General features: G+C 43.5%; 2 protein-coding genes across 2 annotated transcripts; one reads left to right on the top strand and one right to left on the bottom strand.

The window, feature by feature from the left end:
* Nucleotides 1-3,024: 3,024 nt before the first annotated feature.
* On the top strand, nucleotides 3,025-3,540 carry LOC308163986 (nanos homolog 2-like; the record flags this gene model as incomplete). The annotated part of the gene is made up of 1 exon (XM_080538154.1): nucleotides 3,025-3,540. The coding sequence occupies one exon, from the start codon at nucleotides 3,025-3,027 to the stop codon at nucleotides 3,538-3,540; it is 516 nt and encodes a 171-aa protein (XP_080394280.1).
* Nucleotides 3,541-5,320: 1,780 nt separating this feature from the next.
* On the bottom strand, nucleotides 5,321-12,692 carry LOC308163985 (lysine-specific demethylase 4A-like; the record flags this gene model as incomplete). The annotated part of the gene is made up of 10 exons (XM_080538153.1): nucleotides 5,321-5,365; nucleotides 8,434-8,524; nucleotides 8,627-8,859; nucleotides 8,983-9,120; nucleotides 9,276-9,370; nucleotides 9,489-9,538; nucleotides 9,652-9,845; nucleotides 10,009-10,123; nucleotides 11,018-11,214; nucleotides 12,555-12,692. The coding sequence occupies 10 exons, from the start codon at nucleotides 12,690-12,692 to the stop codon at nucleotides 5,321-5,323; spliced, it is 1,296 nt and encodes a 431-aa protein (XP_080394279.1).
* Between the last annotated feature and the right edge of the window lie 1,249 nt (nucleotides 12,693-13,941).

The raw sequence follows: 13,941 nt of genomic DNA, 5'->3' as shown, positions 1-13,941 counted from the left end.
TGAGTCGTGCATTCCAGTCGTTTGCCTGAGAAACTCGTTACACAACGACTATGAATGACGTGTCAGAACACTGACAGATTATTTAATGTCCTTATTTTAAGTTCTTCAAACTTGCGGTTGTTTAAGGCCTTGGGAGCATGACAGCTGTTACTCAGACGTGGCTGTTTAAAGGTAGACTCAGAGACATGACATAGCTAGGACATAGTGGGGAGATGAGGAGAGGAGACAAGGAGAGGAATGAATAGGAGAGGAATCAATCAGAGAGGAGACAAGGAGACACTGTCTCCCCCCTCCTCTCCTATACACACACACACACACACACATACGCAAACACACACACACACACACACACGCACACACACACACACACACACACACACACACATTATATTTTGGTAAAAAGTTCTAGATGTAGAATGGTGTTGGGACCCATGTGCGGTGCAGCTCAGATGAATGGAGGTCGAGACAGTAATAAAATAAAGTTTCTCTTTACTGAGATATGCAATGAGCAGTCACAACAGGACAAGGATATAGAATCAAAAGTAAAGTGGAGCAAGCAAGGCTCTGTGTAACGAGTAAAATAATAATAGCGGAAACAAAACAACTTGCGTATCGACAAAACAAAAGGAGAGCAATCAAGGCTCCATCAGCTCCATCAGGCAGACAGAAAAAGAGGTGGAGGGGACAGATGAACTGATGGAGAGATGAACAGACACACACACACAAACACACACACACACAAACACACAAGACACACACACACACAGGCAGACAGACAGACAGACAGACAGACAGACAGACAGACAGAGAGAGAGAGAGAGAGAAAGGGGTGGAGGGGGCAGATGAACTGAAGGAGAGACTAACAGACACACACACACAAACACACAGACACACAGACACACACACACACACACACACAGGCAGAGAGACAGAAAGAGAGAGAGAGGACGGGGGCATACATGGGGCGGCTGTGGCGCAGGAGGCAGAGCCGGTGTCTAATGATCACAAGGTTGGTAGATTGGTGGTTCGAACCCTGGCTGGTCACATGTTGAGGTGTCCTTGGGCAAGACACTGAACCCCAAGTTGCTCCCAATGAGCGGGCCGGCGCCTTGCATGGTAGCTTTCCACCATTGGTGTGTGAATGTGTGTGTGAATGGCTGAATGAGAGGCCATTGAAAAGCGCTTTGGAATAAGACGCTATATAAGTCAGTCTATATAAGTCAGTCTATATAAGTCAGTCTATATAAGTCAGTCTGTTTACCATTTAGGACAGGGGCACAGATGAACCGACAGACAGACGAACAGACAGAGGCAGACACACAGAGACACACACACACAGAGACACACACACACAGACACACACACACAGAGACACACACAGAGAGACACACACACACACACACACACAGGGACACACACACAGAGACACACAGAGACACACACACACACACAGACACACACACAGAGACACACACAGAGGCACACACACAGAGACACGCACACACGCACACACACACACACACATAGACACACACACAGAGACACACACACAGAGACACACAGACAGAGACACACACACAGAGACACACACACAGAGACACACACACACACACACACACACACACACACACGTACACACAGGCACTGACACACATACACAGACACGCACACACACAAACACACACACACACACACATGTACACACAAGTTTAATTGAAAAAACCCGAAAGGAATGCATGCACCTGCCGGCCATCAGCGAAGGAGCCGGATCATCGGCTAGCAGACGGACGTCTAGACAAACGTCTAGACAAACATCTGTCCGTCTCTGGACCTGGTGCAACTGAGGACAACACTTGGACACCGCTGGAACAAACATCAACATCATATGAAAGTGATGCAAGTTTAAGCTAGGATTAAAACCAAGTGGTAGGACACTGCAGAACTCTATAGTTGAAGGAGAGAGTGATGGAGGGAGAGAGGGAGCTGAGACGGCACCTTCTATTAAGTATTAGATGCAAGGTCCATCTATCATGTTGCACTTGGTGCAGTGAGGTGCGAAAGAAGACGTAAAACACACACACACACACACACACACACACACACACACACCTTTAGCACTCTATTGAATAGGCCCATCTACTGTAGCCTATATTTATTTCTGTCTTCATATCAAATAATTGTATATAATATATATTTTATAGGACTGAGTGGAGTGGGCAATTTGGATGCAGTTATTAATTGCTACTAAACAACTAATAGTTTTACAACATTGTGTGATGCATTTGTTTGGCACATGGCCTTCACTATCAATCCACTAAAGGAAGTCAGATGGTTGAGCATGGATGTGTGAGCAGTCAGCTCAGAAGCAGGCATACTGATGTGTGTTTCAGTCCAGATAAGACGCCTAGATGGACATCTGGAGTTCTAGGCTCCTTATGCAGTTGACAACAACAAGAAAGAAGATTTCACACACTGACTTTTAAGCCATTTCATTGAAACCCATGCATCACGCCTACTAGTTAACATGCTAAACTATAATTACTATTTCCATCTCTACACACATCAAGTGTTTGCTTAAATAATCTTTATCAATATCTGGCACATTTGTGAAAATCGTTTGATCGATGGACATTGCATCTAGTGCTTCATGGAAAACACGTTTATTTTTCATTGCATTGCCAAGTTCAATACCAAAACACTACACAAAAAAACACAACAACATGCCACTGTGCCTCATATCACAAGTGTTGCTTCAAACCAACCACTGTTACTTTGGTCATTTAAAGGTCATGAAGGTGTTTCATGTCGGAGCCATGAGATGTAAAAGAAGACAACAAGAAACGCACTAGACAATATTTACACAGGTCGACGCTTGGCCATCTCAGACAATGTTTCAATTTTCCCAGACAGCGTGGCCATCTCAGACAATGTTTCAGTTTTCCCAGACAGCATCTCAGACAATGTTTCAGTTTCCCCAGACAGCGTGGCCATCTCAGGCATTTAAACCCCACAACCATCAGAACCATGTCGAAACCACGCGTCACAGAGGAGAGCAGCAGTCCTTCTCCGAACCAGCACTTCGACATGTGGCACGACTATATGAATCTGGGCGGCATGCTGCAGCAACTGTCCGGAGTGCGGGAGACACGAGAGGAGGCCACCGGTCCCCAGTGGGACCACACGCACCAGCAGGTCCCCCGCCACGACCACACAGACATGATCCAGCTGGATAAATCCAAGTCTGTCGAGACTTTAACCCTGAGCCCCGGTACCGCCAGTAGTTCCTCCTCCAGTCCGGCCTCGGAGGAGTACTGTGGCTTCTGTAAGAAAAACGGGGAGACGCCGGAGATCTACCGGTCCCACGGCCTCAAGACACGGAGCGGAAAGGTCACCTGCCCCGTCCTGCGCAACTACACCTGTCCCAGGTGCGACGCCACGGGGGACGCGGCCCACACGCTGCGCTACTGCCCGCGGCCGGGAGACGGGGGGGCGAGGAGGCCGACAGGCCGCGGGGGCAGGGCTGGACAGACTAGGAAATGAGAGACAGCCGCCTGAATACTTCAAAAAAGCTCATGGCGCAGTTATTGTTAATTGTTAATTGTATGTATAATGCGCACCCCATCCAACTTTTACATCGGCCCGGGGCGCAGCAAAGTTATGGTTTACTGTTATATATTGTTTGAGACAAAGCGGCCATGGTCTGTGTTCTGTTTTACGAGGTAATAAATATTTTTGCAACAACTCATTTAACAACTAATGTCAATGATTTGATGTAGCCTATAATAACTGCATGGAATCAATAATCGGGTCAACTCTGTTCATCTATGTTTAGTAGGCTACAACAAGCCTAATATGCGAAACCGAACCTTTCAATGGGTGATTTTTATTGTCAAGGCACCAAAAGACAACAATAATACTTACACACATAGCCGACTCACATCCGTATACAGTTCAGTTATTAGATGTTAATACAGAGGGAAGTCGACTGTTTTTGTGTCCGTTTTGAGTTCAGCCCGTTTTGCCTGAGTAACCTTTGGTGGCAGAGCATCCATATAACTGAGCTACACTTCAATCTTTTTTGCAGGAAAAGTGCTATATTATTATTATTATTATTATTATTATTATTATTATTATTATTATTATTCCGATTTGGTTTGGGTACCGTGAAGAAAGCAGTGACGTCAATTCGACATAGGCGATAGGCCTACAAACAACAAAGACAATCTGTTTGAGGTTCTTTTGAAGGAAAAGTACAAATAAAATCGATTATCACTGGACGTGGTTCGACACGTTCGATTATTATTATTATTATTAACCTCCATGTAGGAAAATGCAGGACAGCGCCCGTGGATCGAACCCGGTTAGGGGTGGAGTATCAGTTGTAACAGACAATAGACTTACAACGACTGCCGAAGTAACCACTGAGCTAAACCGGCGCAACTTTTTAAATAAATGTTTCAAATGTTTCGGATAGTGCCTGTAGTTTATTGGATAACTACTGTTTTCGAAAGATTTAACTATCGTACCTCCAGGTGTGAAGGCTGATGGTCACATCACTGAGACGTCGCTGCAGGTGTTACAGGCACAGCCGATATCGATCTTATAGTTTTCTAGTTTAAATGATGATTAGTGTGAATGCCTTAATGATGTGGTGGGGTGATGAACCTATATATTTATATATGTATATTGTATATATTTGTATATGTATTTACTTGTTTAAATCTTGTAGTAATTCTTATATTATGTAGTTATTTTGTTTATATTTGTTCTATGCCCCTTGGATTGTATGGTTTATTCTTGTTTTATTATGTAGTTTATATTATTGCTATTGTGTGTTTTATTGATTACTATTGTACATATATACATATAGATTTGCCCACCTACACACACACACACACACACACACACACACACACACACACACACACACACACACACACACACACACACACACACACACACACACACACAAACAAATTACCAATGAGATTTAGTGAATAGATTTTAAAATATCTATATGGTAGTAAAAAAAATCAATAATAATAACAATTGGGGGGGAACTTAGGGGGAATCCATGGGGTTTCCATGTAAAACTGATACTAACTTACCTATGAATATATTGGAGCTCATACACTCTCTCACAGATTGCCTAAAAGGATCTGACAAGCCTGAATATGACTTATGTAAGCAACAATCTCCTACTACATCATTTGTACAACCTACCAGAATTCCTTGTGACTCACTAATATTATTATTATTATTATTATTATTATTATGAATTGACAGTCTTGAGAAGTGGAGTTATAGCCACAGGTTACCGCTAGAGGGCGCCACAGTCCTTCGCATCAAGGTGCGTCTGACCAACCTGGAGGCTCAGACACTGGAGGGACATTAACATCACCTCTCACTACTCCCTCATATCTACCCTACATATATTGGATTGACAATAGAGCTGACTTTGACTTTGACTAGGTAGAAACCACATAAAACACTCTAGGTGGTGAGTGTTCCAAAACACTGTGATCTGTGGCAGATAAAGACTTTACTCTGTAGCAACCTATGACCTGATAAACTCTCCTGGTTACTGTTTATACCTGGCACCTGAGAGAGAGAGAGAGAGAGAGAGAGAGAGAGAGAGAGAGAGAGAGAGAGAGAGAGAGAGAGAGAGAGAGAGAGAGAGAGAGAGAGAGAGTATGAGTGTTTAAGTGGCATCAAACACGGTGATCCATGCCAGAGAAAGTGTTTACTCTGTAGCAACCTTATCTGTCAGACCACTTCTCCCAGAAAATTGTTGCAATTACAAATGCTTTGGTACTCACATGTTTAGTTCTTTTGTTTGCTTTGGAACAACACAAAAAAGCAGGGAAAGATATGATATATATAATATTTATGACTGTATAGTTCAGTATGTAAAACATTTTGATTGAGATCAGATCTCTTTGTCAATACTTTCATCTCTGAGATGGCCGCTCAGTTTAGGAAGTCAGTTGAGGTGAAAGCAACCAGCAGCCCAGCCCCAGACACACCTGTCAAACCTAGAGAAGTGTCCTGTGACATCTGCACTGGGACGAAGCTCAAGGCTCTGAAGTCCTGCCTGGTGTGTCTGATTTCTTACTGTGAGACTCACCTGGAGCCTCATCAGAGAGTCGCAACCTTAATGCTTGGAGGTAGAATGTTACTACTGGATCGTCTATGAAATAAGGTTCTTAATAACGTCTAATTGTTAAACTAAACTCTAATAGGATGTAGTGCGATGCACGTTGAATTTCAGGACTCTTCTCACTTCTCAAAGACACTCTTTCTTAATGCGCAATACCAAAACTAGCGGGTACATAGATACCTCAATTCCCATAACTGGAGAATGTGATTCTTAAAGTGACCCAATACATTTCATTACTCATTACATTACATTACTACATTTCCTTGTCTAGTACTTGTACTCTGCAATGACAATGAAGTTGAATCCGATCTAATCTAAAACAATTATGTGGATCAATACTGTTTATTTACTGTACACCCTGGTCTTCGTTGTAGAGGAAGTACCGGGCCGGGCTGTTGAAGGACAACAACCCAGCAGCAGGACCGGTATCTGCTCCTTTGTGTGAGGAGGAACAGGAGGAGCACTGCCAGAGCCCTACAAAATGACCTCCAGCGGGCTACTGGTGTGCATGTTTCTGACCTGACATGTTTCTGACTAGACTGTCAGACCATTACAATAATCAAGTCTACTCGAAACAAATGCATGGATGAGTTTTTCAAGGTCTTGTTTGGACATGAAACCTCTCATTCTTCTTATGTTTTTCAGGTGATAGTAGGCTGATTTACTTAGAGTTTAGATCGGAGTCAAGAATTACACCAACATTCCTGACCAGTTTTTTAGTTTGAAGAGAGAGAGAATCAAGTTTTTTAAGTCAGTGCAAAACTTGATTCTCTCTCTCTTCAAACTAAAAAACAGGTCAGGATCTTTTGTCAGGTTCACCGAATACAATTATCTCTGTTTTGTCCTTGTTTTGTTGTTGTAAGTTTTGTGTCATCCAGGCGTTTATTTGCTCAATGCAATTACAGAGATTGTCGATGGGACTATAGTCGTTCGGTGAGAGGGCTATGTAGATTTGAGTGCCATCCGCATAGTTGTGGTAGGCAATTTTGTTCTTTTTTATGATGTGTCCCAATGGAAGCATGTAGAGATTGAATAGAAGGGGGCCAAGGATTGACCCTTTGGGGATTGGGGACAAATCCCAGTTAGCTAACTTAATATTTGATTAATTAGCTAGTTATCTCATGATGTTTTGATGTACTTTGACAGCTGTCCCCAGTCAGATCAGTTTCCTTTCATTCTTCTATGATGGCTAGTCTAGCTTACCTGCAGCACCCCCACCTCACCTGACCTGACCTGAGGGGGGTGTGACTAGTTAGGGAGGGATGAGTAGAGAGGGAGGAGTTGGGATGGTCAATAAAAAGGAGGAGAGGACAGAGAGAAGATATACGGAGAGACCTCTGAAAACAAGGAAAGTGTTTGAACGAGCCGCTGAAGAGTTCAGAAGGTGAGACCACACAGACCAATCTATTAAGAATCGTTGTTTAATAATAGTAAAAAAAAAAAGAATAAACAACAAAATGTAACTCACCTCAGGGTCTTAGGATAGATATACATGTAGCTTTATAGCTGGGTGTGTATACTGTGTTCCCTGTTCGTTAACTCTGTGTTCTATGTGCTCATGTTATCTGTTGCTTGTTGTTTATGTGTTTTCTGTTTTTCCCATATTGTCAGCGTCTTTGAGCCTCGGAAAAGCTCTATAGCTTTCTCTAAAAAGGTTGAGGTTAATGATTATACATCTGCAGAGCGTGTTTCACCATATGACGATTGCACAGATAATTATTTGAGTTAAATAGGGTATCAATAGGGTATCAATCTCTTCTTCAGAACCATGAGTTGGATCAGTACCAACCAGGAGCTTCGCAAGGGGGACTTCCTCCTTAATTTTTTAATTTTTTAATTTTAATTTTGGAACAACCTTCCGATCAGCCAGAACGGACAGTACACACACACACACACACACACACACACACACACAATACAGGACGAGGACAGATGGGGCCTCATTTATAGAAAGTACTTTGGATCAAATTTGATCTTACCCGTGTCGTACTTAGAAAACCACGTAAAAGTAGTGCTTTATAAAATCAACCAGAAGTCAATTTGACCGTGGAAACGATCGTAGCTCTACGTCAGGTATTACAGACGTAACATTTCCCCCCCCCTCACACAACCTAGGTGTGATACTCAGTCACGTAGTCACGCAAGTGATCGGGCCTGTTGCGTGCTCGAACCAGACGTGGCTCTGGTGCAGCCACTGGTGGCGGCTCCACGCCTTGGGGCTGAGCCTGGTAGGCCGGGGTTGCTGATTCATCCAACCGTGCGGCTGGCAAGACTGTGGCTGTGACTGCTTTCTTCTGCTTCGTGTCCCGGTCCTCTGAAGCCTCCACACCCTGCTTCCGCTTCGTCCCGATCTTCGGCTTTGGGCTGCGGCAGAGTTAAGACAAATAGTGTGAATATGTTATAATAAGCACGTGAATATGTCATGGGGTCATCGAAGCCCCACTCAGTGACGTGAAAAGTACAGACCTATTCTGCTGCTGAGCCGTGCCTGGGGTGTCCTCGTCTACGGCCTCACTCGAACCCTCCGTCCCAAGGTCGGGCTTCTCTCCTCTCAGGAACACGGCTGCCTCTGGGGTGGGCTTGGAGTGGTCGATAGGTGCGTTGTCCTTCCCGGCCATCCATAGTTTGTAGCGATCCGGCTGGAACTTTCGCACAAACACGTCCATGGAGATCTTCACCACGTCCTTACGACAGGAGCACTGAGGCAAGGGAAAAAGAGGATCAGTTACGAGAATAAAGCAGGCAGTTGAAACCCCTAAAAAAAAACATTTCCTATTGAGATTATGAAAGCAATCATGCTATGTTCATGTATCTATACATACTACTGTGGCTTGTTTGCCATAATCGATCCATCGCTGAGTAGCAAAGTTAGTGGCCTCTGCACAGTTGAAGCCGTGGTTGAAACCAGCATGGTAGCCGAAAGGAAACGTCACGACGAACTGTCCTGCTTCCTGGGTGACCTAACCACAAAACAGACAAACACTCAGACTAGCTGATCTAGGTGGGAAAACAACCTTTTTAAAAAGAACTACAATCCAAAACAGATAAAGTAAAGGTTAAGAGTCTGCATCGCATTTTTTAAAAGTTTTTTCTTTGCCATTAAAAGAGAGGTCACCTTCTCAAACGGTATGCCGTATTTTTCCAGGATCGAGGGTGAAATTAAAGTCATCTTGTGTCGCAGGAACGCCTCGCAGCTTCCAGGGAAAAACCCTGTGTGAAAAAGCATTGCGCACAACATGATATAAAGAATATTTACGTTAACATTTGACATAAAGAACCTTCATACGTAGACATATGGCCAAAAATGTGCAAATGCCTTCGCACATACCCTTAGCAAGGCGCTCCAATCGTTTCCCATGTTCTGGGGGAACAACATACCTGGAAAGGATGACATAACAACCCTCTGGTTAGAAGCACCTAACAAGCTAATGACACTAATCCCATTAGTAAGTTAAGCATTCTGTAGTCTGTGAATATGGGTGTGACTTTACCAGGACTTGGGCTCTCCAAAGTGAAGGTAGTTGATGCTATAGAGATCCATGTCCTCAGTGTGCCAGGCAAAGGTGCTTTTCCACATGCCAAAATACAGGTACGGTGTGTTCACCCCATTAATCTGGATCCTACTTTCCCGCTCCACTGTGTCTAGGATGGTGTTCAGATGTCCGATGTTCCACTCGGTCACATCCTATGAGAGATAGATGAGAAGCAATGTTGTCAATGCCAAGGTCATTCATATGTAAAGCAGTATGGTATAGAGACAAATGAGGAACAATGGGGGGAGAATAAAAGGAAAAGGTGATAACAATAAATGAATAGTGATTAACCCTAGTTAGATAAATCCCACTTACCGGATCATACAGTGTCCCATCGACATCTGCTCCATAGAGAGGTGGGTTAAAAGTCAGGTTCTTCCAATACTTTCTCTCCAGCTCCTCAAAATTAACATGTCGGGGATTACAAAACCTAGAACGACAACGGTAATGGGTGATTAGATACATTGGGAGTGTTTTGAGTAGGACCAATGTTTTGAGATTTTCTCATCGCTGATTGATCAGCCATTAGACCTCTGCAGCTCATCCAGAATGCTGCTGCCCGGCTGGTATTCAACCTCCCCAAATACTCGCATGTCACCCCTCTCCTTCGCACCCTGCACTGGCTCCCGATAGCAGCTCGCATCAGATTCAAGACCCTGGTGCTTGCATACCAGGCAGCTAAAGGGACAGCCCCTGCCTACCTGAAGGAAATGGTAACCCCCCAAACCCCTGCCCGCTCACTCCGCTCCTCCACCTCGGCTGGCCGACTGGCCCCACCTCCTCTACACAGCAGTCGGGCTGCCCGATCACGTCTCTTCACAACACTGGCTCCCCGCTGGTGGAATGAGCTCCCCACGGCTGTCAGAACGGCAGAGTCACTACCCATCTTCCGTCGTAGACTGAAGACCCATCTCTTCAGGTTACATCTTAACTGCTCCTCCTGAGAAATCTTCTGACCCTCACCACTACGTCTCCTAAAGACACCCACTTTCCCCTCTACTGTGTCCCTAAGAACATCTATTGCCCCCCTTGTACTGTTTCTCAGTTTCTCCAGTAATAAAATAAAATAAAAAACTAAAAACTAAAATAAAGTTTTAGTAGAAGGCGATAGGGAGAAGGTTTTTCCTCCTATCAGTGGCCCCGGGCCCGAGCTAGATTACTCTTCCTGCAACGAATGGTGGATTGCTGATTCACATGCTTAGTATTCAAATGTATTGATTGTAAGTCGCTTTGGAATAAGGCGTCTGCTAAATGCCAAAAATGTAAATGTAAATGATTGCTCATTTCTCATTTGTTTCGTCATTGCTTGTTGCGTGTTGCTCACTTGTCTGTGTTAGCGGTCTTGCGGAACTCCCGGACAGTCATGGGCTTCTTCGGAATGTTGGACTGGGTAAAGAGACCAAAGAGACCACCCTCCTCTCTCTCTAGACCAGTCACCACCTGCTGGATGGGTGCAGGAATCACCAGGTCGTCTATGTCGTCATAGGAACGGCAGGGCTTCCAGTCTTTCGGTGGAACAACCTGCACAATACAAACATGACACAGGACAGAACTCATCAGACTGTACACTGTGACATCTTTAACTGTATATTGTTCTACTAATTCAACAATGAATGCATATGCTCCCCAAAGAAGTTCAAATCTTTATATATAAATATACATCATATCATGTATAATAATTAGTGCCGTCAATCGATTACAATATTTAGGCCTACGGTACTCAAGTTAATCACAATAATATTCAGATGAATCATGTTTAAAATACTAGTATTAGTTTAAAATACTATTATTTACTTAAATCCTTACTTCATTATTATTTCAGAATAAGATTAGAATCTCTTAATTTGTCAAAGTACAAAGAGTCTCAAGCTATGCAGTCACTTAACTGCCAAACCTCAGACTGCACAGATACACTAATGAAAATACTATGATGTATTATATCTTCGTCCACTGGTTAGTTTTGTGGCGCTGTTCCAACTTTCACTACAGTTCAACAAGCAGAGAAAAACAGAGTCATCTCCAAGCGCTCGAGTTTGACAATTTGTCTTGCTTATGACAGTTTCTTTCTTCAAACCGATCTGTGCCTTAACCTTTGTTAATTGAACTTTTTCAAAGTGCTGATTGTTACTTTCAATAAACAATATCATACACCGACAGTAGCAGGTTGAATTGCTTGTTTAAGCTGTTGTTGTTATACTCCCTATTCACACTGGTTTGTAACACGGGACCTTGTCTGGGGCAGATCTGTTCTGGATCTAACCACCGTAGCAGGGATGACAGCTGGCTGGCTGTGTATCAGAACTCTGTCTGTCTTTTGGACCTTGCTCAGGACTGGCTAGCTAGCTCTCTACTCAATTCATAAATTATTGTTATTGAAGCTAGTGTCGCTGTCCCAGTCTCTGTAATATAGGGGGAAATATATTATTGGTCCACATAATGAAGCCTTCATTCACCATACTGTATAAGGGGGAAAAAAGGGGTGTCGATTTCATCACAAACAGGGTGTTCGTTCATCTGTGACAACGGACAGAACACTTGTAAAGTGGTGGTGATTAGCGTTTATACACATGTTAACATGACAAGTGGTCAGGAATGTAACCAACCGCTGTCTAATCATTCTACTTCAGCAGCCTACACACAGGTTTGTCTCTTGAAACCCCTCTACATGCGTTTGACACGCATGTCAGTAGAAGTTCTGATTCATGGTAATATGAATGTATGCTAATAAGATTAATTCGTGCCAATTGTTTCATTTTCAAATTAACCGTGATCGTTAACGCCTTAACATTGACAGCCCTAATAATAATAATAGTAATATAAAATGCGTAATGTATAAATGTAACGGATTAAAGATCACCCACCTTTGCCAGCCCAGCTTTATGTGCTCCCTGTGATTCCATGTAAGCGATGTAGCCGTTGAAGTCCTTAAACTCTTCCTCAGAGGGGTGAAAGGTCATGATCATGGAGCCAGGAACCTGGGATGCTGTCTCTGTTGCCATCCTGGATAAGTCCCGTTGATCCTAGGTCTAGATCTGCAGATGCTGAACAATATCATGGTTTTTAACAGATACAGTGGTGTATTAATTTCACAAATATTGTGGGAATGTGCTAGAGTACAATTCCCCATGTATGACATGACTGTGAGATCATAGCACAGAAGAGTTGAACATGTACAGATTCTACCACCTGTCACCCCCTACTGTTGAACACAAACCTCATCCTACAAACACTGGTTGGTTAACGGTTTCATGCTAAACATTATCTATTTATGTCTATCTATCTTGTTTGGCACCTAAAAGCACCCTCAAACTATACTATAAAGATTATACATAATAAAAAAACACTACTGGTGTGAAGTTATAGGACACATCGCAGTGCTAAGCTTGCCAAATAACATCAATCTTGGGCTAAAACGTTAGCTGGTTTATTCAGCTATCATTATCAACAATTAGACGAGTTAAATAAGTAGCTAACTGGACTGATCCGTTGTACAACTTGTCTCCTAATGAGGACGAGTTCTAGCAGTTACGTATCTGTGGCCAAGCTGTTGAAGTTAGCAGGCTAGCTAGCTAAAGACTGACTTTTTAAAGAGAGTAGCAGCTTCCTGACAGGTAGCTAAGTGGCTAGCTGTCAAAATTGGGATTAGCTAGTATGCTCTTAACCTACCCACTTGCCGATTGTGATTGGACAAACTCCTGATAAAAACAGCTACTGAAGTTATGATTGGTTTAATGCCAAGTCCTTTTAAAGGCATGGTCCCAGCCAGGCACGCGGGAAGGTATTTTGACTGGGGGTGCTGAGGTGCTGTCTATATACGCTACAGGCATAGGTGAAAGTGGGCCGGAACGGTCCGGTGCTGCGTTCCGGCAAGACTTTCTGTGCCGGAACGCCGTTGGGGGAAGAGATGCAGCTGCCTGTCAATCAAAATCCGATTGCTGCAGAGTGCAGAAGCAATCACGATTCACGATCCATAATTTCCAACAAGGAAACACATGGCTGACGTTATGTTTCCTTGCGTCTATTTTAATACCTTTGAAAAGGACATGTTAACCCGCTTTACAGTAGACCCGACGCGACGTGGTTGGGTGGGCAGCACTGGGCACTGAGACAGTATGACCGGGATTACAGTCGCGCCGTATGGAAGCATATAGTGGACTATATTCAATGGTTAATGCAATTTGAGATTGCATTTGCATGTTCCACTTTTGCATGCATTCTTTCAGCCAATATTCAAATTCAAATGCAATT

The sequence above is a fragment of the Nansenia antarctica genome, assembly GCF_963989245.1.
Source record: "Nansenia antarctica genome assembly, chromosome: 8".
Lineage (NCBI taxonomy): Eukaryota > Metazoa > Chordata > Actinopteri > Argentiniformes > Microstomatidae > Nansenia > Nansenia antarctica.
Note: the sequence above shows the minus strand (reverse complement) of the source record. Positions and strands in the feature narration are given on the sequence as shown.